Consider the following 25,445-nt stretch of genomic DNA (forward strand, 5'->3'; position numbering starts at 1 on the left):
CCGTCAGTTTCTCATCCAAGTGATCAATCAAGAAAAAAATCACAAGTTTCAATTTGAAATGGTTTCATTCACTCCTTAAATGTAATAATAACTAAAAATATGTGATTTTTGCGATTATCTCAGGTTTCTAGAGGCCGTCCTGTTGCAGTTCTCAGGACCTAAACGCTAAAATAAATGTTGGCAACGTACTTTTCTGCAAACAATGAATATGATGAAACTCTTCTTAAGGTTCAGATTTCTATTCAATCTTGTAACAGTGCTGTGTTGTGTTTATGGTCAGCGATGAAATGGAACTAAGTACATTAACTGAAGTACTTTAGTCCTCCTCACTGTATTTTGGATTGTTACGGCTGTTATTGTTGTAGTTGTAGTCGTGATTTTGCAGATTACAAGTTGTGTCAGAGCCAAAGTAGCATTTTTGGCTCAGATACGACAAAACAACAAAAATACTGAGTATCAGATCGGATAGTTTCCAGACCGGTTATCGCTTTATCGCTATTACTGTATATACAAACTTTTAAATGTATATACATGTTTGTATATTTTACTTTTACTTTTGATGCCTAAGTATATTTAATGTCAGAGCCTTTTCAACTTTTACCAAAGTACTATTCCTATTGACTTCCTTCACTTTTACCAGGATATCTTTACCTTTTCTCAGATAGTTCAGGTGTTTATACTCCGGTTATGTTTAGGCACAAACAAAAACACTTGGTTAGGGTTTGGAGAATGTAATATTTTGGCTTACAACATCGAAGATGTCCCGACTTCACATCCAAAATATCTATTTTATCACCACCAACACAAAAATATGTTGGTTTCACATGTGAAATGTTGAAACACAGTCTTGAACTGCGTCACTGGCTCAACAGCCATCTCACCTGTTAGGTAATAAACATGTAATGTGAAGTATATAAGACACCTGTTGTAGAAATGTCAACATGCAGCCGGAATGTTAACTGCCAACATATTTGCGACTGGGCTTATGGGGGTGTGAGTTTAAAGGGGCACAATGTAGTTTTGGGGCAAGACATCCAAACTCAGAATAAGATATACTCACAGTTATAATAAGGTGGCAGTGCAAACATAAATATTTATTTGATGAATATTTTTTCCATAACTGAATAGACAAACTGTCTTGACCCCTGTGCAGAGCAGAGCAGGCGTGGTTGTTCGCTGTTGGAAATAATCCCTCCACAAACACAATCTGATGTTTCTTCATAAATAAACGTTGTACAAACAGTTTCTATCTTAGAAAGATTAGAACAGTAACTCTCTGAGAAAGAAGAATATCTCCAAAATATTTCCCTGAGCAGCACTTGTCTAAACATTTTGTTTTCAACTTTTTTCTGGCTCTACTTTTTCGTTCTTGACACAACTAAATCTGTCAGTTTCCATGTGCACGTCTTCCAGGATCACTTTGGCGTTTTTCGTAACAAACGTTCGTACAAACCAGCTCTGATGGAAGGTACAACGGCCTTGGGGGGGAAAAGGAGGTGATGTAGTGAAAGGAAGATGTCAACTTCTGTCCGTGTACATGTCAGCCAGACTTCGCTTCTGATTTGTACGAGTGGCTATTTTTACGGTGGAAGAATCGCATGATTAACGACTTGAGGTGTGCTTTACTTCTGCTAATATTTCACTGTGTTGACAGCGGCTCATGAGCGGACCACAGGGATACGGCTCACATTCCTCTGCGCTGCGGTGTCACCTTAAAGCAACAGCATCCTTACTTAAAACCCTCCTGGATTGTTTTACAGAAAATGGCGACATCAGTGGATGCTGGAGTCAAACCTGTCTGACTGTAATGTATAAGATCCTGATAAGCATCAGAGTCAGACTTCTGCTTCTCGTATCTGTTGGAGATGATAGTCCTGACATTCGCTCGAGTTACCGCGGCCGCCACGTGATTGGCAGCGGTAATATGCCATTTCCTCGCAACATGACACTGTGACACCCTCAGCGAAGTATAGATGACCCACGCTGGTCACTCACAGCTCTGACAAGAGACCCACAGGGGTCAAAACAGCCTGTCCCCGCTGTAACAAGAGAGAGCGCTCCTCTTTCAGTGGTCTGAGATGCTGTAGGGGTGTCTGAGTTCGGCAGGAGGGCATCAGATCCTGAAGGCCCACTCTGGAGGTTTCACGTTCCACCGATATGTCCCAGAAAACAGACACACTTAGTTTATTAAAGAGCTGGATGCTAATACGACAACGCAGGAGTCATCACACGCTTTCCCTTTAAATCTCGAAGATAATCTTACAGGATATTTTCAGACAGACGTGTTTCTTTAATGGTTATAGGATGGATTTCACTTCGCTTTTGCCTTTCAAGTATTTCCAGTCAGTTGTGTTCACTGTAACAAAGGTGGAGAGCGGACGTAGAGTGTTGGACTGGGATGCCACCTATTGGTGACCGGCGAAACATCTCAGTTTAAGCATCCCCACTCGAGTTTGTCTTATTTGTTTCTGTTAATATACTCAACTATACATACTCAAATATATGAACCTACCCAGGTACAAGCCACTGATGTTTATCCATGTGGTTTTACCTAATAAAGTAAAATAAACAACAGTATAAAGAACTATATATTGATAACTGGGGAAAGTTTAGAGAAAGGGAAAGGATCTATTTCTTAGCATACAGTCATAAAAACAGGGTAAAGTTTTTTTTTGGTTTTTTTTAGATTATAGCTTCGAAGATATATTGTTTTATATAATTCTTTCATTTTGAAGCTTGATGTCTGAGTAGAAAATCTAATAGTTTAATCTAAAAGACGTATTTGATTCATACAGTACAGGTGCGATCTGCCATATGTGGAACATAACAAAAACATGCTCTTAAATGTTGATGAACGTGATGCTACACATTCATTTGTTTCCCCCCAGGATTCATTTTTTTAAATAAATTCATAACTTGTAAGCATCAAGTTGAATTTAAGAACTGAACTGTCACCATCAGGAGGTCAAAATGTTCATTAGCTGTAAAAATATCTGCAATACTATCTGCTAATCTGCAAACGTTAGCATGCTAACATGCTAAACTACAGCTGGTGAACACAGTAATCATTTTTTTTCTTCTAATGCTGCGTTCCAGTCAGCGTTGGGGGGTTGGAATTAACTGGTAGATATTTCCAACGCAACGCCAAAAGTAAACAAAAAACCTGGCTAGCCGCAAACAAAATGGCGTCTCTTGGGCGAGTTTACACAGAATTTTACAGCACTGGAAACATATCTGAATACTGCATTTACCAGGCTAATGCAAATACAAGTAGGAAGTCCGACTTTGACTCTGTTCCATATAAACTTTTTCTCGTTGGAGGTCGGACATCTTAGAGTTCTGAGTTGTCCTGAGCGTGGCACGTTAGCATTTAGCTTAAAGCTCCAACAGAACTGCTAGCATGGCTGTAAACTTCTACACTTATTAGAAAAAAGAAAAAAAAAGGTTTAAACATGAGCTTCAGCCTCATTCCTCACCTCATTAATCCTCATCCAGCCTCTTCGTCATGACTCGTTCACGCGGCCAATATTTATGATTTCTTTCTGTTCGGGCCTCAATTATTTCCTCCATTTGTTTCTAATCTTTTCCGCCCCCGACCCTCATTTATACTCGAGCCGAGCTGAGTCATGCTGTTTTCCATCAGTTATATTAGTTTCACACCTCAGAGAGGCCCGGCATCGAGCGACAAAGAAAACCGAGGGCCAAAAGACGACTGAAGGGAGGGGATTACTTATTCACTGCTCCCCACCCACGCTCACCCCCGTCAGCCAGGGGTTCCATCCGTCACAAAACAACTCTGCTTCCCTGATCTCTTGCTTACCGCAGCCCTTTTTATGTAGCGCTCTAAATTAAACCCAGAGTCTGGAGGACATATTTTTCTGTAATATATAAAAAGTCTCTTGGTATTGTTCTTGGAGATGAGGGTTCGCCTCCCCGGTCGGTCTGAGGGAGGCCAGGGTGCAGCTTGACAACCCCGGTGATTAATGATGACAGACTGTGGAGCTGCTCCTCCATCACTTGATGAGGCTTTAACCCCTTTATCAGCCTAAATCACTGCGAAAAAAGGCCAGAAGAGAAAAAAAAGAGATGGTGAATTGTTTCTTCCATTAAATCATTAAGCTTGAAATCACGAACATCTGCCCTGATACTTCCTCTGGATTGTCTGTGAGTTACGGATTGCAGGCAGCGTCCCAGAAATAGATTCCTCTCTGCTTTTATTTTGTCTTCTCTCCAACTTTATCACTTCATCCATCATCCGACTATGTGGGCTTTTCAAGTGGTCCAAAAATAAAGAGGACACAGATGTCAGCCATGCTATACTGATGTTTCTAAACCACCGTAAACCCATAACTTACACTCACCCACAGGCTGGGAGAAAAGGGCGAAAATACGCTTTTTTTTTTCGCCTACAGAAATAAAAAACACTCCACAAAAACTGAGCTGCACATAACATCCTGAGACTCCCACGTGCTTGTTTTTTTTAAAGGAACAGTTCACGCAAAAGTGGAAATGTAGTCGTTGTCTGCTCTATCTTCATGTCGACGGAAATTTGTTGGAAATAGTTACAGTGAAAGTGAATTTGTTCGTAAGTGCATTGCAGCATTCTCCTGAAGTAGGCATTGACTGCTGTTTAAATCTACATATATTATTTGCTTTTTATCGGCCATATTTGAGCGGATAGTGACCTCTCTGTCTTAGTTCTTAAACACTGCTGGACTGTGGATTTCTTTGTGAAGGACTTTGGTCAGATTTTTCTGCAACAGTCCAAATTGATGTGACTTTATGCAAATTCTTGAGTGCCTCATCTCAGTGCCTCTCTCTTTTCTGCTAACAGAGAGCAGCAGTAGCTAACGTCTGCTAACGTTAACTTACAACCAGTGTCACAGAGCTTTTTGGATGTCACATCGGGTTGTGCACTTTTAGCTTAGCAGCTACGTTGAAGAGTTCATCTTAAAAAAATGTTTCTGGTAGGTTCTCAGGTGACTCAGTTGACTTCCTAATGGCATGGGGTGAGTAAATGATGATTGACTTTTCATTTTACCTTTTATTTTCCTGTTTCCTTTAGATCATCCAACAAAAGGTTTGTCTCCGTTAAGCCCCCAGGAAGAGAGCCAGGCTTTGGAGCCAACTTTCTAAAGGTGACCAAACTGTGTAATTACAACATCACGTGATGATGTACTTGGGCCCAAATCACTTCCTCCCATAAACTTACATTGTGAAAGAAGCAGTTGTAAAATGGTGGATAAATTTCACAACCCCTGAGAAATCACTCGTTTTACTGTCATAACTGGAAAAATTCGACCCAATAAAATTGGGAAATTCCGGGAGTAGCCGCACGATTTAATTAATTTATCCCCCAATCCCCAAGTTAGCCGGGCACCAAACCTAAAGACAGAGACACTCAACACAGAAGATCCTGGTGTTTTCTACCTTTTTTTGGCTTCAAAACGCCACTGAGCAGCTTTCATAAGAATGAACAGGGCTCCGTTAATATAACGTCCTTGTTCTCCACTTGAGCAGGTATTTCTGTTGCTAAAAAGGGCCCTATCCCACCTCTCTTTCCTCATGTCTCAAGCCCTGTTGTTTAAAAAACGTCGACGGAGAGAGTTTAGTGGTGTACAAGAGGGCAAACGCAATTATGGTTTCGTTGCTAATGTGCATGGCCCCAGCTGGTTTTGATCTGGCTGCGCTCTGAGGGCTCCCAGCTCAGTTGTCAGCTCTCATGCATCACAGACCCGGTGCTTAACGGAAAAACGTGCTTTGGCAGCAACCAGCAGAGGCCTGGAGGCCAGCGGGTGCTGGTGGGTTAGCCGCATTCAAGGGGGGGGTGACACTATCCTCTGCCTTCCGCATCTGGATCCTCACGGCCACATTCTCTCATTCCTTATGGTTTTTCACCCTCTTCATGAATGTAACCGCTGTAATTGGACGGCGTGACCCAGTGCAGACGCCACGCCACAGACTTGGGAGGTCAGAGAGAAGGCTCCAAAATACACACACACGGATGGCGACCGAAAGAAAAGAAAGTACAAAGCAGAACGGGAAAAGAGATGCTTGCATGGAAACAAGCAGACATGATTACTCAAATACAGTCATTAAGGAGGAAATGTTGTTTTTCATGCTGTCAGGATGATTAATGAGGGACAGCAAATCCACTCAAATGCTGTTGTTTAGTCTAACCAGCAGACCTGATCTCTGCCACTAACGTAGAACAGACAGGATGTGTGTTCAGTGTGTGTTCAGTGTGTTCAGTGTGTGTGTTGAATCACTAAAAAATGTCGAAAAGCTAGAAGAAAAAAAAAGGTTACAGACTAAAGCTGGAGAAGTCAGGGGCTTTAAAACAGGGATGTAGTACGTGTAGACTAGTTTGCTGCTTTGTTTACTGTGTGTTATTCAAGTCATAATTAATCATAATTAAGTGAGCAGGCAGACATGTTTCCATTCAGAAAACACAACAGCCTGTTCTCTGAAAGCTTTTCCCCGAACAGCGATTGTCCAGTCATATCTTCGTTCTTGTAAACAGTCAAGTTTGGGATTTCTCAACGTTTAATTTGTGTGTTTGAGGCCGTAATGACAACAATATTCAGCTTTTAAAGGGTTTGAACTAACGCCCCAACATAACCTTCAGCCGTTAGCATGCCTGGCTAACTAGCCTGTTTCCTACAGTACTAATTAAACATTACATCCACGTCCAAGAAACATTTCATTAATTAAAGTAGTTAGGGATGATTGTTGAGGTTACATAAATAGTGTCAGGAACAAGCGTTAATCTACTGTCGAGTGAGCTCCTATAGTTAGCATGAATGGGCTAAGCTAGCTTATTACCTACAGTGATTGAATGTTACTTATAAGTCCAACACCCATTTAATTAACTGACTAGATTAGTTTGGGCTAACTTTTAAAGGTTATGTAAACATAAAAAACACAGGAGTAAAAGTGAAGGAAACTACTGTTAATCTATGCTATTGTAAGTGTCAATCGTTAGCATGTCTGGGCTAACTAGCTTGTAACCTATAGTGAATGACTGTTACTTTTAAGTCCAACACACATTAAATTCAGTTTGGTGTGACTTTTTAAGGTTAAGTAAAAATAAACAACACCAGAGTAAAAGGTAGAGTAATTAGTGTTAATCTACTGTAATGTAAGCTTGTGTCAATTGTTAGCATGTCTGGCTAACTAGCTTGTTTCCTACAGTGCTAATCAAATATTACATCCAAGTCCAAGAAACATTTAATTAACTAAAATCAGGGGTAATTGTTAGAGGTTACATAAAAATTGTACTAGGAACTATGTTAATCTACTGTACTGTAAATCAATTGTTAGCATGTCTTTCTAGCTAGCTTTTTACCTACGGTAATCAATGCTACTGCCAAATCCAAGAAACATTTCATTAACTAACTGAATTAGTCTGAGGTAACTTTTAAAGGTTATGTAAGAATGACGAACACAAGAGTAAGTGTGTAAATGGTAAGCTTCAATCGTTAGCATGTCTTCTAACTAGAAAGCAATCAAATGTTTGCTGTAATTTTACAGGTCTAGACTAAAGGAACTAGTGTTAATCTACTTTAACGTAAGCATCAGTCGTTAGCTGTTTTTATCAACTTTCTCTGAAATCTAGGACCTATTGTTTCCAATATTTACATTAAAGAATATAAAGCAGCGTTAATATTACCATTGTAGGCTGGGGTGTGACTTGAACCAAATGTTCAATATCAAAATGTGATTTAATTAAGAAAGCAGTCTCAGACATCTTTCTCTGGTTTCCCTCATGCGCACCACATTCATTAAAAATACATTTTATGCTCCCATTGATCACTTTGAATACAGTCTGTGTCAACACATTCTAGAAAATTAGTCGTCTTTTTGAGTTTTGTAGCCCGTACCGTGCCAAACTCCTCAGAAACTCCAGATGTTCCCCAAATCATGCTGGAAGGCTGATAAGGAATCAGCTTTCAACAGATGTCTTGTGCCTGGACTCTGTGATTTAGTAGCTGCGAATGATGAAACACTGTTTCCGCGTCTCACAGCCTGACTGGCTTTAATCATTATGCAAGCAGCTGCAGATCTGGGTGACGTCATGTCAGCGGATGGGAACGCGAATGAGATGGTACATTAGTTTTTACATTTTTGTGTCTTTGCATATTTGATGGATTTGGATGTGTTTGCTGAAGCATGACGTGGAATCACGGGAATGTGGAAATGAAGCACAAAAGTCGCTATGCAGCTATTTATTAGTACGAGGGAGGAAGTTGTGTCTTGACCTTGGAGGAATCTTAACTCAAAGACAACTAACCAGTTTTTTATTTTAAGTTTTACTGGACAAATGAAAAAAATAGGTAATCACCTGGTCTGTACCAAATTTCACGGCATCAATCCAATCATTTTTTAAAACACAGGATTAAAAGTCAGTGATCCCCAAAATCATGAGGATCAATCTTCTGGGAAACATCTGGAAATAAAGTAGCAATCTCTTTGGTTTATTTTACTTGGCCACTAAAAAACTTTGACCGGCTGGTTGTGTTCGATAAAAAGTCACCAAATGATTCCCAAAGTCATTGGGATTTATCTTCTTGGGATCATGAATGTTCATGCCCAAATTAATGGCAATAAATCCAATTTGTTTAGACATTTTACTGAAAACAACAGACTCAGTCTCATGCTTGCACAAGATTCAAAGTCAGAGCATCATCAAAATCATTAGGATTAATCTACTGGGAACATGAATGTCTGTACGAAATGTTGTTCCAATCTAGTCAGTAGATAACTGGACAACTGAAAAAACTTTGACTCGCTGGTGGTGTTCGTTGAAAAGTCACCAAATTATCACCCAAATCATTTGGATTAATCTTCAGTCTGTCGGGACATTTCACTGAATCAGCTTGACTTGCTGATGGTGTTGGATGAAGTCAAAAGATGACCAGAGTCGATAGAATAAATCTTCAGGAGAACCTGAACATCTGTACAAAATGTGGTCCCTCTCTGTTTAGCAGATCATTTCCAGAGCGACTGAAAAACTTTGACCTGCTTGTGGTGTTAGATGAAAAGTCAGTGACCACCAAAATCATTAGGAATAATCTTCTGGGGAACAAGAATGTCTACACCAATCATCATGGTAATTAATCTAATAGTTTTCGAGACATTTTACCAAAAACTACTGAGCCAACCTCATGGCGGCACGACATAAAAAGCCAGGGATCACCAAAACCGTTTGGATTAATCTCCTGGGGAACATGAACGTCTATAAAAAAAAATGTACGGATCAAAAAACTATGTACTTTGACTTGCTGTTAGTGTTAGATAAAAGGTTAGAGGATTGCCAAAATAATCTGGGTTAATCTTCAGAGGAACATGAATATCTGTACCAAATTTCATGAATCTATCCGATAGTTGTTGAAGCGTTATCTGGACTAAAGTGGTGATCCATATAGATAGCGAGGCTAAAAATGTAGTTGTGTTCACTGTCTAATCAGGGTTATTTGAGGAGTAAAAACCTGCAAACACAGTTTCATCGGTCAGCTTGAAGACTGCTGCGGTTGGTCGTGAGGAGGTGGCGTCTGACAGCACAAATGACTGACACAAACATTGAGGGAGTTGGACAGATGAGAGCCACAGGCGCTGGAGGCCGGGGGGACGCACGAGGGTCAACACATTGCCTGTGCATTGAGTGTGGCCCCGGCAGCTGTATGCATAGGGGAGCCTTGGCCTCCTGCTCTGCATGTCAGGGGCCGTGATTAATGACCTGCAGGCCTTGCTCTTTACCCCCCCTACCTCCGCCCCACAGAAGTCGCTGCACTCATTTCGCTAATGGACACAGGCATGGGCACAAGCACGGGAGGCGAGGGGTTACGTACGAGAGCGCATACATGTGAAATAAGAGCAATTTCCCTCCTACAAAATACCACTTTTCCAGGCTCCGTGTAATTTCAGGGGCAAGAGCGATGATTTCTTAGATTACTGTGTGCACGGCTGTGTGCCTGTGCAGTGTCGAGGCTGAGAGGGTGCCCGTGCCTGTGTACCGGTTCCCAGCTTGTCAGGCAGCTGTCGAGGAGTGATTTATGACCACTAGACTCCAACCTGTCTTCACTGCCAGCTCAGTATTGTTACAACTGACAGCTAATGAGGCCAGACATGCTTTCAAGCAGAGCACTTAACAGGACTTCAATCTTCCCCCGTCACAAGTACCATTTTTGCACTCTCCCGCACACACCACCCTCCTTTCTCTATGCTTTCCTTGTTCTCCGTCTTTCTGTGGTGGAAATATCTGACAGGCAGTGAAAAGGCTTCTGCCTACCGAAGGAGGAGATGTTTCTCAGAAGGCGAAGGCATCTTTTATACACACAAATCTGTGGCTAACGCTTCGTTTAATCTAATAATCGAACCCCTTTTCACCAGGCGTTAAAGGGGGCGGTTGCAGGAAAAATGCCTATTCAGTTTACTAGGCGAGAATTAGACGAGAAGAGCGACGCCGCGCTCGCGTGAGGCTACATCCAGGAAGAGGGTTAGCTTAGCTTAGCATAAACACTGGAGTCAGGGGGAAACAGCTAGCCTGGCTCTGTCAAAATGTGATGTAATTCTCCTTAATTCTGAACCCTCCTTTACCTTTTGGATAGAGTCAAGCTAGTTGTTTCCCAATTGTTTTTATGCTAAGCTAAGCTAAGCTAACCCTCTCCCACCTGTAGTTTGCAGAATATGAAGGTGGCATCAATTCTAAAGCTATTCCTTAAAGCAACATTTTGCCAAAATTGTCATTTTGTGTGATTTGGCTGAAGTACACAGGTACTTTACTCGAGTATTTTAATGTTATACTACTTTTTATTTCTACTCAACTTCACTTCAGAGGGAAGCACTGTACTTTTTACTCCACTACATTTACCTGAGTTACTTCACAGATTCAGATTTTTACAAAGATGTGATCAATTTCTTTTTATAGAAATATCATACTGTGCAATACATTAAACTTTCAACAGTATTTTGAGGAAGTCTGTAAATCACAAGTCATTATATTATAATAATAATATAAGTCTTAAGGGACCATTCTCCCGACAAAGTACTTTTACGTTGACACTTTTGCTTTTTTACCTGAGTGAATTCACTGCTTCTATTTGTAACAGGGACGTATTTCTACATTTACTTGAGCAAATAAACGGAGTACTTCTTCCACCGCTGTTACTTGGAGATGTGAACCAGTAAACAAACACGCTCTCCAGCTCCCCTTTCCTCTGAATAAGCCGTTGGTATAAAAACAGAGTCTCTGGCAGCTCTCCGACCTTTAACCTCTTGTTCCCTGTCAGCTGTGATTAATGGCAGGCTAACTAGCTGCTAGCTTGCATTGCCGGCTGTGCCATTGTCTCCTGGAAACTTAATGAACTCTGACAAGTCTTTTCCCTCCTGAAGTGATGTTTTCTGTAAATGCTGCAGCAGCAACACCTGGAGGTGGATAGACAGAAACACAGACACGACACTGACTATGATAACAGACATTAAATAACATTGTCTTGGCATTAAAACACAGGGACATGTTTAAGTTTTAGTCATGTAGGGTGCAGGAATCTGTCCTCAATCCAACAGTGTAGGTGTTTTTTTTATAGACACCCTCAAATCTCTCCTGTTTCAGCTGTAAAAGTCAACCGCTCTATCTGATGTAGACAAAAATGTAATAAAGAAATCAAAGGTGAGTTTGCAGATGGGCCAGATCAAATTAATGCAGTGCAGAATAACTCTCAAACCCAAGAAACTTTAGTTTTAGATCGAGGGAAAGCCATAAAACACAGAGATTTGGAATAATTGAAAACGAGGCTGTGCGCTGGTTGATATAAAGGGCAGTGCTTGTGTTCATGTACCATGTAGTACAACTATTGAGGGGACTTTATTTAAGTATTTCAGTCTTAATACTTTTTATTCAACTACAGTTATCCATTGTACTTATTATATGTAAGAGATTTTACAAACCCAATGTAAAGTATCAAAATCAACCCCATCTTAACCAGCTAGATGAAACCCGAACCCACTCATGCAACTTTAGATTAAGTACTGAAGTAGCATTGCCGATAAGTAAATGTAAAAGTACAGAAAGTATTACCAGAAAAAATGCTCTAAAGTGCCAAAAGTAAAAAAACTAATCGTGCAGAACGGATCATTTCAGTATGATGTGTGTAAGAGTTCAAGTACTTGCAGAAAAATGGTCCCTGTGACTCAGATTATAAGTGGAGCTGGTTGCAACATCTTTTTTATTACTCAAATGTATCTTCTTCCGCATGTTTTTCTGCTCGCTTCTCCTCCTACACATTTTAAGCTGCAGAAACTACTCAACTATCAAAATGCTCCGCTTTTTTGAGGACATGATTGCTTGTATTTTTTTCTTGACGAATCATTCTTATAGTTTTATGCATTTCAGGCGAATATTTTCCAGTATACTCAGCAGATTTTCCCGAAATCACTTCAGCCGTCAGCATTCACACTGTATTTTCACAGGATGCATTTCCTGCGAAAATACAGTGAAATGATTCTAGTTTTTATGATTAATATATATAGTTTAATGTACTCCTGTGGCTCCAAAGGTTCACCAGGTGAATCTGAGGGGTTGTGAAAAGATTCATGATGTGGGACACATTAAACAAGTTCTGCTGCACAAATCTTTATTTAGTTTTTGAAACAACTCATAAACTTCTGAAACGTGACACAGAGCCTCATCCAGATGCTCCTTTAGTGAGTATCCCCTTTATATTCTTTAACAATAAACTGCCTACATTGTCTTTTATCATATGTATCATATGTGTTTTATGTAAAGTATCATTATATAACTGGATCATAATTATCGGTGCATACATGTGTTCAGCACTTTAATGGTGCAGCTGGTGAAGGTGAAGCTGATTTGATCTACTTTACATACTTATGTGTAGCTTCTGAAAAGAGTGATGTTATCTTATGTCTTTAGTTTATTTTATATTTTAGATCATTAGTCTGAATCTGCAAAGTAACTAAAGTAATGGAGAAGAAAGTACAATATCCAACTGTATCAGTGCGCGGACTGTGCAGGACTCTGCTGCCCCCTGCTGGAGATTCCTCTCAAATACACTCGTTGTTACCACGATCTTTAAAGTTTTTGAAATCTATTTTTCACTGCAGAAAGTTGAGAAACAACGATAGTTAAGAGCGTTAACAAGCAGCTACTCACATACTGGCACTTTTGGGCGATTTGGGGACGATTACGCGCAGATTTTCAGAAGTTCAACCTTTTACGCGCGTATTTTTTAAGACGTACTGCGTGTTTAAAGAGGGTTACATTCCCCTACTTTCCCTGCTTTATTAACTGTAATCTGCAACCCATGATCAGGAGTCAGCCCCAGCAGCAGGAGAAGGCTTCCTCCCTGCAGTTCCTGATGTTGTTCCCTGCTGCTCCCTCCCCCTTTTCCCGGCTCCTCCTCTGTCCGACCTCTCGGCTCTCACAGCGATCTTTCCAAAGTTTCCGTGCCAAGGCTTCCTGAAGCTTCTGCTTTTCTATGCGGGACTGAGCCGATGGAGGCAGAGATGAAGTAGAATGTGAGTTTAAAAAGGACATGGCGCTGATGGCCGAGCAGGCGGACAGACCTCTGACCCCGTTATCTTCACCGGAGCAACTTTCCAACAGGGACTCCCGAGGGAACCGGCCCGCGTAAGTGTGGATAAGATGGAGAGGAAGAAGGGCCCGGTTTGCTTTCCAGGCCTGATGCATTGTTGCTTATTTGCATGTATGTCCTGCCTTTTGAATTAAAAGGCAGCTGCAGGAGACGCGTACGTGGCACAGACCCGGCGCAGATAAGGTTGATATTACAGGACAAAAAGTCCTCTGCTGTGTATTTATGTGTCATGACACGTCTGAGGGTGTTGTGCAAGAAGACGCACAGAGAGAGAGATGAGTGTGTTGTCGTGTGATGTGTTCAGGTGCGAGGCGGAGAATGGAGGCGAGAGGAGACAGAGGAGGTCCGGACGGTCACCTGCAGACCTCCACCAGTGTCTGGACGCAGAGTCCGAGCCGTCAGAGAGCAGGAAGAAACCAGCCAGCATGAGGTGAAGAGGGTCCTACTGTCTGCTGTGTGGCTGCATGATGACACTTCATAATAAGCATCATCAGTAAAGGGTTCATTATCAGTTAATTGGACTTTGATAAAGAGTAATTTCACAGTTTTATAAACAACTGATTAGGTAAATGTGTAAAGTCGCAGCTGATGTTTATTAACCTCTGCAGCACTCACTAAATGATTTAATAAGCTTTAATTTAGGTTTAATTAACTAACACATTTGTTAATGATGGTTATTATACAACCACTACAGCTGCAGTCAGTCAGCTGCAATTTTTATTTAGTTGAAGTCATTTTTCCAGCAACAAAAGACAGAAATTCTCCCGGTCCAGCTTGTAAAATGTGGAATCAGCTGCTTTCTCTCTGTTTTCCATCACTTTGAATTCAGTGTTTTTGAGTTTTGAACACTTCATCGCACAAAACAAGACATCTGAAGGCGTCACTGTGGACTCTGAGAAGCTGACAGATTTTTTTCGCCGTTTTTGGAAAAAGTGATAGAGAGAAATAATTGATCATTTTATTTCATTTGTTTATTTATTCAAGGTAGAGTTGAAAATAAACAGCACATCACCACCAGAATAACTGTTGTTAAACTTCATGCTCTTCACACATTCATGTACCGTTCAGTTTACCGTCACAGAGAAGGAAAGAAACCAGAAAATATCCACATTTAAGAAGCTGGAATCGAAGAATAAAAAAAATAAAAAAATCCCTCAAAACAATGAATCTATTATCAAAATAGCTGACGATTAATTTGATCATCGTTGGAGCTCTAACTCGTGTCACTACAGCCGACAGCAGACGCTGACTGTGGTCGTCTGTGATTCCACCTCACTACACCTGCACGACCAAAGTGCTGTTTACAGATTTAGCTGTTGCTGTGTAAGCAGCCCTCATATAACCACGGCTGACACACACAACGCCAAATGAAGGACGTGTACTTTGGCTAATAATAAACTCAGTGTGGATCAGTAGATGAGACGATGTCAAATGGCAGCTTGTGGCTTTCATCAATAAGTCTCACCTGTACTCTCTTCAGGTGTTACCTTGCTCTTTAAAGATAAACACCGACCCTTTATTTGCAAGGTTGAAACCTGTGGAGCAGCTTTCGCCGATGCCGAGTCCCAGTGACTGTGAAACGAAGTTTGAAAGGAAGAAATCCCAGCCCAGCCACGTAGGGACACAGCGTCACAGCAAAACTTTGTACAAATCTGACACGTTTTTGCAGCTTTCCCAACAAAACAAATCTCCTTTCTGTTCTTTTTTTTTCAGTTATCAAAGACGAACACTCAGTATCACAAGTTGTTCAAGGAGGTCAGCAAAGATGAGATACTCAAACAGAGTAAGTTTCAGGCCGTCTCTTCACATGAAGGCAAGCGATTGTGAGATTGTTGATCTGGATGTTAAGGACTCTTTGTGCCGACAGGTTACACTTGTGCCCTGCAGAGAGACATTTTGTATCAGGGCAAAATGTTCGTCTCTGATAACTGGATCTGTTTCCACTCAAAAGTCTTTGGCAGAGATACCAAGGTAGGACAATAAAGACGCTAATCGAGCGCCGGTTCATGTGTCATGGCTGTATTCTGTCGTATAAACATGTTGGTGTTTCCTCATCTCCAGATTTCAATCCCTGCCATGACTGTGACATTTATCAAAAAAACTAAAACTGCATTACTGGTGCCGAACGCTCTGGTGATTGAAACAACAAGTTATCAGGTCAGACGACAGTTCAGATCATCAGCTCTTTCCCACTTTTGACGTCAACATGAACGTGATTCTTGATGACTGTTTTCCAGCATGTCTTTGTGTCCTTCCTGTCTCGAAACACCACCTTCAAACTGCTGAAGTCCATCTGCATTCATTTGGAGGTAAGTAACATCTCCTTTGACCTTATTGAGCCCAATGGTTTCTATTTTCATTTCACTGTTTTATTTTAGTGTGAACTGTGAGATTGAGAGAGGCGACTACTTTGAAAGTTGAAAAAAAAAAATTCAGTAGCTTCCCAAATCTCTCCATTTCATATCACCTTTGGCTATTTTGCACCATTTTCTGACGCTCAGTTACAAACCGTTAGCCGTAAACATGAAAAGATTGATACCAACCTCATGTCTGTATGCTAAAGTAGCCGGTTAGCTTAGCAGGGCATAAAAATGGAAACAAACAAGACAAGCTATTCGAGGCTCTGTCCACAGACAAAAGAAACAAGTCTTTAGCAGCTAATGTTCCACTATCTTAACCAGCTAGTAGTTGGAAAATCAGTGGAGAGTTTAGCTGCTAATGCTAGATCGTTCCCTCAGAAGGTGGAGAAGACCAAAACAGAGCAAAAAGGAGAGAAAATATTGAACTGAGCTGTTAACAAGTTGCCAGAAACACAACTGAATGAATACTAATGTTGCGCTGTAGCTGCTGGGTGTCAAAATGTTACCAATAACAACTTTGAAAGGTGATAAAATCTCTGTTTTATGTGCCAACTGTTTTAAAAAAAATCTATTAATACTGCTTTAACGGGGAAAAAGAGAGTTAATATTAAACATAAAAGTCAACAAGTGGCCAGAAACACGACAAAATAAATGCTAACGTGGCTCTGAAGCTGCTGGGTATCAAAATAGGAAAACTGTTTGCTAACATGTTGGCCATAACAACTTTATAAGGTAATAATATTTCAGGGTTGATTTTATAGCTTGTTCTGCTGCTGCAAAATGGCAAACAAGTATTACGTATGCTTTAAAACATGAAAAAAAAATGAAGTTGGTAGCATGTAGCAGCTAGTACGCCACAAGCTATTAGCCATAAGATCCTCCCTTGTCTTTACTAGCTACTAGCAAAGATGGTTGAGTATTTAGCTGAAGAGGGACAGTCATTTTTCTCAGGTGCTGAAAACAAAGCTGAAAGCTGAGTTAATATTAAACCTGAAAAATGCCCAAGTGTCCAGAAACACAACCCAATGAATGTTAATGTTCTTCTGTGACTGCTGGGTGAAAAAATGGGTAAATGTTGCTAACACGTTAGCCATAACTACTTTATCCGGCAATAACATTTGTGATTAATGTTTGACGTGTCCAAAAAAGTAGTGATACTGCATTATTAGAGCTAGAAGTTAGAGTTATTATTAAACTTAACAGGCACAACAAGTGAATGCTAATGCTGCTGTGTAATGGCTAGGTGTTGAAGTAGATAACATGCTAGCCATAACAACTTTTTTTAACATTTCAGTTTTATCTTCAAAGTTACAAAAAAAACAAACAAAAAAGTATGAATACTGCTTTAAAAAGATTTATATATTCATGTTGCTTGTGAACGTGTGTCCTGTGTGATTCCAGGTGGATAAAACCTGTAACAGCCCCGTCACTTCCTCCTGCGAAAACAGCTACAGAGCGAAATGCCCATCGTCTCTTCCTCTGGTCAGTGTGTCTTTGTCTGACGTTTTCATACAGGGTGTATATATTTATTTCACATTTTCCATTGTGATGAAAGATCTAAAGAAACCTTGTTCTCATGTCATACAATACCTGCTCACCCAGTGTGTGGTATCCATTGTATATTTTCCTGTATGTGCGCTGCAGGACTTTTCCAGAGACTTCTCCGACCTCGATGGGGTTGTGCAACAAAGACGGCAGGAGATGATGGAGAGCAGCAGCTCCGGGTCTCAAACTCCAGATTACGACAAAATAACTGGTGTGTGCACTGTCCTTACCTTTATGTATACATCTGCCCTTTACTTACTATAATCTACTGTACACACCTTGTAGTGTTTTTCTCGTCCTCCACAAATGTGCTCGGCGTGTCAGGTGACGCCGTGCCTCAGACACTTTTTGGTTTGCAAATAGCTGGAGTTCAGCCAGGTGAAATTTGAGCCATGGAGGCTTTGTTATAGCAAAGACAGTTGGCATGAAAACAGTGATGGGCCTATTGAATGATGAATGACATCTTCAGCTGATTGTGGGATTGCTGCAGCGAGGCGTCTTTTATTATTGTTGTTCTTTTTCTTCTTCCGTACAGTTTTGCATATCGAAACATTGTTCCAGTTTTCATATACCGAGTAAATTTCTCCCATATCGGCTTTTAATTTTCTTGGCAATCGTTCTTATTATAATGTCAGTGCTAAAGTCTTCATACTTGACACGCAGGTACTCAAATGACTCAACATATTAAAGCGTGTACTCAATAGCGCCACCAGGTCATTTATTAAGCATTTAACATTTTTGCTCATGAACCGTTTGGATAAAAAGAAACATTTAATAATGCTTTTTTTTTTTGCATCATCCAATGATCACAAATATTAGTATGCACGAGTTGACAAAGTAGTTTGTGTTCCTCTCATTTCGACTGCCAAGATCTACATTTTCTTTACAATTGTATGTAAACTTTTGACCGCGACTGCATATGTACAATGAATATCAGCGCTTTCACATATAAAAAGTTTTATGGAATTTAAAAATAACCCTTCTTGGTAAAATCTACAGTCAAAACAACCCAAAGATGCAGCACCAAATAACTTCTAAATGTGACATAACTACATTACAGTTTTTTTCCAATTTCCAAAACACAACTTTGCAAACTAGGCTGGTTTTATCAAAATACTTAACACAATTCACAAAACCACACACCCAAACTGCAAAATACCTCATATATCCTGCAAAATGAAGCACTGCAACCAAAACTACATATAGCATTATCAAAATCAAACACACTTTATCTGTATTACCAGATTTTTGTCTAACCAGCTACACACTGTTGGGCATAATGAAAAGCACTCTTTTCTTTAGTATGCTTTGCCATAACACTAAAATAGTTCAAATTGTAGCTCAACATTTATTTTTTTATTTTTCACCAAACAAGTCAGTTCAACACATATGCATCAGATATATTTGCATTGGAGTGAACAAAAGTATGCTCACAAAACAGTTAACTGAAAAAAGAAAATTGCAAAAAATAAATACGACAATGCGAGAGGCTGCACTCTCTGTCCAGCCTCTCGCAGTGTCAGCCCGTGGTTGATCAACTAAGGTTGCTCTGATTTCATTTGAAAGTTGTTGTCTTCTTTGGCCATGACCTCCTCTACCAGCTCTACCTCTCACTCTTCCTCCCCCTCTCGTTCTCACCCTCACTCTTCCTCTTCCTCTCTCTGCAACGTCCTCCATTGTTGTGGGTAAAAGAAAAGGTGCTCACCTGTGGTTGTTTAGTGCTGACTTCCTGATTGAAGTGGTAACAGTTAACAATTGTTTGGCCAGGTGGCACATATAGTGGCCAATTAGATCATGTCATGTCATTTTGAATGGCAGTGTTTTGAAATGGCGAACATGTGACTTGATGTCTTATGCAGAGAACCGTGTTCAGTGCATTCAAAAAGTGCCATTTTGAATTGCAAAATGTGTGTTAAGCAGAAAATGTGTTTAAAGTTTTGGAGACTTGAGAAGAGGTTTTGCTCTCTGCGTGTCAGTTGAAATATTTGTGCCATGCATGCCATTTTAGTGTGTTAGCAATTGGAAAAAACTGTAATACAACCACCAGAACCAACATTTGGTTGGAAGAAAATGAGAACTAGTGGAGATATGACTTTTTGAAAATGACAGATTCTTCATTCTGGTAAAAAATAAATAAATAAATACCGTTATTAGTTTGGTTATTGTAACCATTTAACAAAAAGTATTTTATGTAAACATGTTGCCAAAAACATTGTTGTTTTCAAAAAAATGTCAAATTTTTCTAAAAGATGGAGAATCCGCTGTTGAAAGTGGCAGCATATCTTCGACAACATACTCTGCCAAAATACACAAAGATAATCCAAATGTAACAAACAATAAATATATTTATAAAAAGAAAAAGGAATAAGAGCTATAAAACAGGCAAAATCACGGAAAAAGAAAGACAGAAATAAAAGTAATGCAGACATGAGACCACACACGTCAAGTTTCATGAATGCATCCTGTGTGGTTGTGACGCTATCATCCTCTTTAATGTTGTGTTTCGGCTGCCCTGATCCATGTTCTGTCTTTATCAGAGCCGTGTTTTGATTTACAATCGTGATCTCACCGGGGAAACATTTCACTGTTCTACTTTAGCACTTACTCTGATATTTGAGACACTCCGTAAGAAATGCCACTACAATGCCTCAGTGAATAAAACCCCTAGATTTTGTTCTTGACGCATCTTTTCTTTGAATCTTGCCCTTTGCAATCGCTGTGGCACTTACCACCCATAATATAGGCTTGTTATTTATTTTATTGAAAAGGTTACATGTTTAGTCTCACAGATATTCCTTTGACTTTGACTTGCCTGCAACAATGCGCCGTATCCTGCAGGACTCCGAGGCTATCTTCTTCTTTCAGGCTCATGTTAATTGGATTGCCTTCGAGACAAAATCACACATTTCATTCTTTCTTTCATAAAACAAAGCCACACATGTATTATCAGAAGAAAGACACATTATTGTGGGAACAGTCAGTCGGGAGGTGACTTTACTGGCTGCAAAAACAGGTTTACCAATGAGCTTATGCTCACGGTCGCTAGATTCAAGCCTTCTTCAACAGCGTGTTGTTCATTTGCAAAACTGGCTTCAAAGCATGCCGCTCTCCCCCGGGGGCTTGAACCACACGCACAAGTTCCCCATGAGCATGTGCATGACATAGTAAGGTGTGGTACCAACAGCAGCACCTTGTGGCCATTTAAAAAAATACAGCAATATCTCTTGAAAGCATGATCCACTCAGCGCCGATTTTGGGTCGTTCCATCAGATAACAGTTGCCAACACTGCTGTTAAATCTGATGTTCACCTGGTGTAGGTGGTGTCACAGTACAGATCTAATTGGACTGATTATGGTAGCAAAGCTGCATGAGCGCAGATTTTTGTGAAAAGTTTACCATCAACAGACATTCACGCAAGTTTACGTATTGCTCACGGCGAGCAACAGATGCAGCAATCCCACAACTTTTTTTTCAGAAAATGCAAAGTTGTCTGTCAGTATATTTTTGTTGCTGTTGTGTTGTCTTACAAGCTACCGTAGAGGACGTGTTCCTCTTTCAGGATATTTGTGCATCCAATAATAATATTTACCCATAGGGAATCATGGGTTCTCTCTGTTTATTTGAGCAGACTTCGCCGGCCTGCCAGACACATTTCTGAGTGCCGTGAAGAGCGGAGAGGTTTCAGTCCACGCAGACATTCACCTCCAGACTCCGGGTCCAAAACACGGAGCTGCCCTTAAGAACGGTAGTTTATACTGGATCTAACAAGAAGCTTGGTTAATACTTTACTGTAGGTTTGGGTTTCAGTGCTTTGAGGTAGAAATCCAGAGGCAGTACAATCACCTGTTATAAACTAAGATTGATTCATGTTTATTTCAAGGAATATGCTAAAAGATTGTATGAAAAGATCGATACCACTCAGAGGAAGGAGGAGGAAACAGCTGTGCTGCTCTGTCAAAAAGTACATAACATCCCTGTAAAACCACAACATATTGGTTTTTTACTCTTTGTAAGGATCAAATAAACAAGGTACAACTTACTAAATCAGTGAGAAGTTTGCCTGGCTTTTATAATGGAGTGCTGAGGATGAGTTGAGGAGTCTGACTGTCTGAGGAAAGAGGCAGCTCTTTAGTCTCGTGGACCGGTAGTGGATACTTCTGTATCTCTTGCCAGAAGCCAGCAGAACAACTGGCTTATCAAGTAATATTTTATGTTGGCTTTGCTACTGAGATATATCTTACGGTGGCCAACAAGGGCGAGAATTTGGCTAAAGGAGCTAACAGCTAACAGAGCTAATAGCTTGAGTTTAAAGCACAGCAGGAATGAGACTTTCTCTGTAGAGGAACATAGTGTGTTGACAGTAAACTGCAGTTTAATTTAACGACAAACTGGATATGCAGCATTTTTCTGTTGCATGTTTTTAAGGTTTTCGTGTTTTTGCCTCTTTGTTGTTCCTGTATTTGTATATACATAAATATGTTTTACTATTCTAGACAAATTGATTGCATCTGCTTTCCAAAGTTGCAGCAAGTTCGCAATTGTCGACCACCGTAACATCTTGCTGCTGGCTTATTTTTATGAAAACATACCATGACAAGGAAACATCAGCTTTTGAACACAATTTAAAAAGAAAAATTGTATTCCAAATATATAGTTCCTTTAAAAAGCAAATGTTAACCAGATCAAAATCCTTACAACACAAAGCAGTGGCGCTCAGAAGGCTTCTGTCCACAGGGCCAGCCAGAATCAACAGCAAAAAACAGGAAAATTCCTAAATGTTGAGTTACTTGGTGGGCTTTTCATGTGCTGGTAGTTAGATTTTTGTAATTTTTGCACAGAGCCAGGCTAGCTGTTTCCCTCTGTTTCCAATCTTTATGCTAAGCTACGCTAAACATCTCCTTGCTCCTTCTTCATATACACCATACTGACACAAGAGTGGTATCAATCTTATCACATCACATGAAATTAAATGAGCACCGTTCCCCTAAAAAAATCCTTTAATGTTGCAGCAAATGTATTCCAATAATGTCTAGTTTTACTTGTTGATGCAGGATCTCAGTCATCCAGGTCATGGAACATGCTCGTCGTAGGCAACTGAATTTGTTCCAGTTTCTCGAAAACGGTTCAAGACTGGCTTTTAAACTCTTTGTGGGCGGGACCTTACGGAGTCGTTAAGGACACACGTGAGCTCTGAGTTTCATTTCTGGGCCATTAATTGGCACTTCAGAGGTTGTTTTTGTCTCCCCAATGTACAAATCTGCGCATTCAGCAATCAATGCAGCCAGGAATGCGCAGATTTGTACACTGGGGAGACAAAACGAAAGACTCTGCTGACCACATGCATCTGAGGGAGAAAAATCAGTTTCTGAGTACAACAACGTAAACATATTGGCAAAGAGGACAGTTGGTTTGAAAGAGGAGTAAAGTAAAGGAATCCATGTCAAACTGGAACGTCCGTCTTCGAACAGCGGAGGTGGCCTAAGACATTAATAGATTACTTATCACCCGCCTACTCTGCTGTACTGAGTTCTCTCCCCAGGCTGCTTAACAACCATTCACACCTGGGCTCACCTAGTCTTAGAAACCCACGTGAAGGCCGGTGGGTCAACGATCCGCAAGTGGAAGGACACGCCCACACAGAGTTTAAAAACCTGCCAACTCCCTTCCAGTTAGCTAGAACTGAGAGTGCCTCTTGGATGAGAGGTGCAACGTCTTCAAGAAACTGCAACGTCCTCATCACTTAAATCAAGTGTTACTACAGCTAGCATCTAACAAAGCAGTATTTCTCTTTTTGCTCTTCCTCCTAGGCTCTGCTAAACCAACCCGGAGAGACATGCTCAAAGACAAATCCTCCCAGCCGATGTCTTTACATGCCATCCTCCTTATCTACCTGTTTTTGTGAGTTACCGTTCATTGTGTGTCATACGAGAAGCCCGAACGACCTGACGAGACAATAGTCAGATTTCCGCGACGAGTTCTTTCCCATTATCTGGGCGTGTTGGCGATTGTTCTGTGTGGATTTGTTTTCGTATGTTGATCTGTCACTTGTGTTTGTGTCTTCACAGAGTTAGTGTCCTCGTCCTGTCCTCCTGTTACATGGCTTTCAAGATAGTGGCTCTGGAGCATCGTCTGAACTCGTTGGTGTCCATGGGGGAACACATTCATAATGAGTAAGAGCTAAACTGATCAATCATTAAGCCAGTGTTGGTAAATCCAAATAAGCTCACGCTGTTTTATTTCTTTTGGTAGTGAAACATCACTTATTATTTGGTCGATGAGTTACTGGAATTGTCGTTGCAGGAATGCTGTGAGCCCCAGGTCCCAGAGTGAAATAAATGCCGAGATTTATGGAGAACTGTCGACCAACTTGTTCAAGCTAGAAAAGGTTTGTTTTCATGCGCTGTACAGCAAAGATGGCCACTGAAGTACCTCCTATGTTTCGTTGTTTATATCCCCCCCTGCTGAGAGTTCACCTGTCTTCTATTCTGAATGTCGCATAACATATCAAATTGTTTATGAAATAATTTGGAGAAACTTTTCTAATTTTATAACAAGACAGGAAATGACAGCATTACACTGTTTTGCTTGGGCCACATGGTGGTGCAATGGTTAACACTGTATGTAAGTTTATGAGAAAATGACCCTAATTCTCACTTGATTTATTTGCTCAGTTAACAGTTTCCTGATGAGTTTATGATCTGAGATTCTAGTTTAGTGTCTTCTTCAATACAGCATGATGTTAATTTTCTAAATTATGGTCCTATTTACAGTAAAATAGACAATATGCTTCGGGGTGTGCCTACCTTGTGATTAACAAGTCGCCACCACAGCGTGTCCACGAGTCTTCTGTCAGATCCAGTCAGGATTCTCCCCAGTGTCTCCCTCTCATCCAAATACGGTCACTTTTGGCTCCCAACAGCCAAAATGTCGATGATGACCTTTGATCTATATTTTCACTTTTCATGCTGTGCTCAGCTAACCGTCAAAAAAGTGGCAGACTTGAGCAGTATTGATCTTTCTGTCCAGCTCTTAGAATGAAAGCGAATAAGCAAATATCTCAAAAATGTCAAACTGTTCCTTTAAGAGAAAAAAGATGGACTTTCTCCTGAACTAAATATCTTACGATGTTTTCATCCTAGATTCAAAGAAATCTCCGGAAGCTACTTGAAGAGACTTGAGAAGAAGACTGTCGTCTGTCGGCCTGTCCGGGCAGAAGCTGGACCTGTCGTTAGAATTGATCGCTGACGAGCAGCAGTGATCAGATTTGGAAACGGATCTGTTGCCAAAGTGTGGACAGCTCAGACGGAAAGCTTTCTGGGAGTTATGGTGAACTTTAACTTAAATCGTGCAATATGGGCTTCTTTCCTCTTCCCACTCAGGACTCTTTCTGAACAAAATGTTAAAACTGAAGCAGCGTGTTAGTGTTAGAAGTTATTAGGAGCTTGTGTGAAGTATTTATCTCTTATTTTACATTTCACAATAGTGGGATTTTTTAAGGTCCAAAGCTCTTATTTCAGTGTTTTCCAAACATTTCTTAAAAGGTCAACTTGTGCTGTTCGAGTGTTTCACTGTGAGAATTAAATTGCCAATAAATTATATTTATGAGATGTATTCAAATCACTCAGCTGGGGATGCTTCCATCATATGATTTGAAGACATTTATAGGCGACTTCTTCTCGCACTGTGTGGTATTTACATCACAGGTTTATTGAGGAGCTTCTAAGCTGATCTTCATTTAAAAAGGCGTCCCGTTTTAAACATTTGCCGACGTTGAGTTGTTTGATGTGTGTTAGAAGTCAATCATTTCAGGAGCGAGTGTGATGCTGAAGCCTTTGTTTACATTTAGATCACAGACTGTGCCTTCAACTGCGGTGTCTGTCGCGGTCCCCAAATAAATTTCTCTTCTCCTGCAGAGTCGGTTCA

The 25,445-nt window shown here is 40.5% G+C and overlaps 1 protein-coding gene across 3 annotated transcripts; it reads left to right on the forward strand.

Moving 5' to 3' along the window:
- The first annotated feature begins 13,400 nt into the window (after positions 1-13,400).
- Positions 13,401-25,445, forward strand: LOC115592820 (GRAM domain-containing protein 2B-like). 3 transcript variants are annotated; one of them, XM_030435981.1, is made up of 14 exons: positions 13,403-13,651; positions 13,921-14,046; positions 15,144-15,231; positions 15,330-15,399; positions 15,484-15,587; positions 15,678-15,773; positions 15,854-15,925; positions 17,378-17,458; positions 17,621-17,732; positions 21,151-21,267; positions 23,330-23,420; positions 23,588-23,692; positions 23,823-23,907; positions 24,662-25,445. In XM_030435981.1, exons 1-14 carry the CDS (start codon positions 13,557-13,559, stop codon positions 24,698-24,700), a joined length of 1,281 nt encoding a protein of 426 aa, XP_030291841.1. In that variant the 5' UTR covers positions 13,403-13,556; the 3' UTR covers positions 24,701-25,445. The 3 variants fall into 3 exon arrangements, with proteins under 3 accessions (XP_030291842.1, XP_030291841.1, XP_030291843.1); XM_030435982.1 differs by lacking the exon at positions 21,151-21,267 and having other exon boundaries at positions 13,401-13,651; XM_030435983.1 differs by lacking the exon at positions 13,403-13,651 and having other exon boundaries at positions 13,929-14,046; positions 15,097-15,231.

The sequence above is a fragment of the Sparus aurata genome, chromosome 12 (assembly GCF_900880675.1).
Source record: "Sparus aurata chromosome 12, fSpaAur1.1, whole genome shotgun sequence".
Lineage (NCBI taxonomy): Eukaryota > Metazoa > Chordata > Actinopteri > Spariformes > Sparidae > Sparus > Sparus aurata.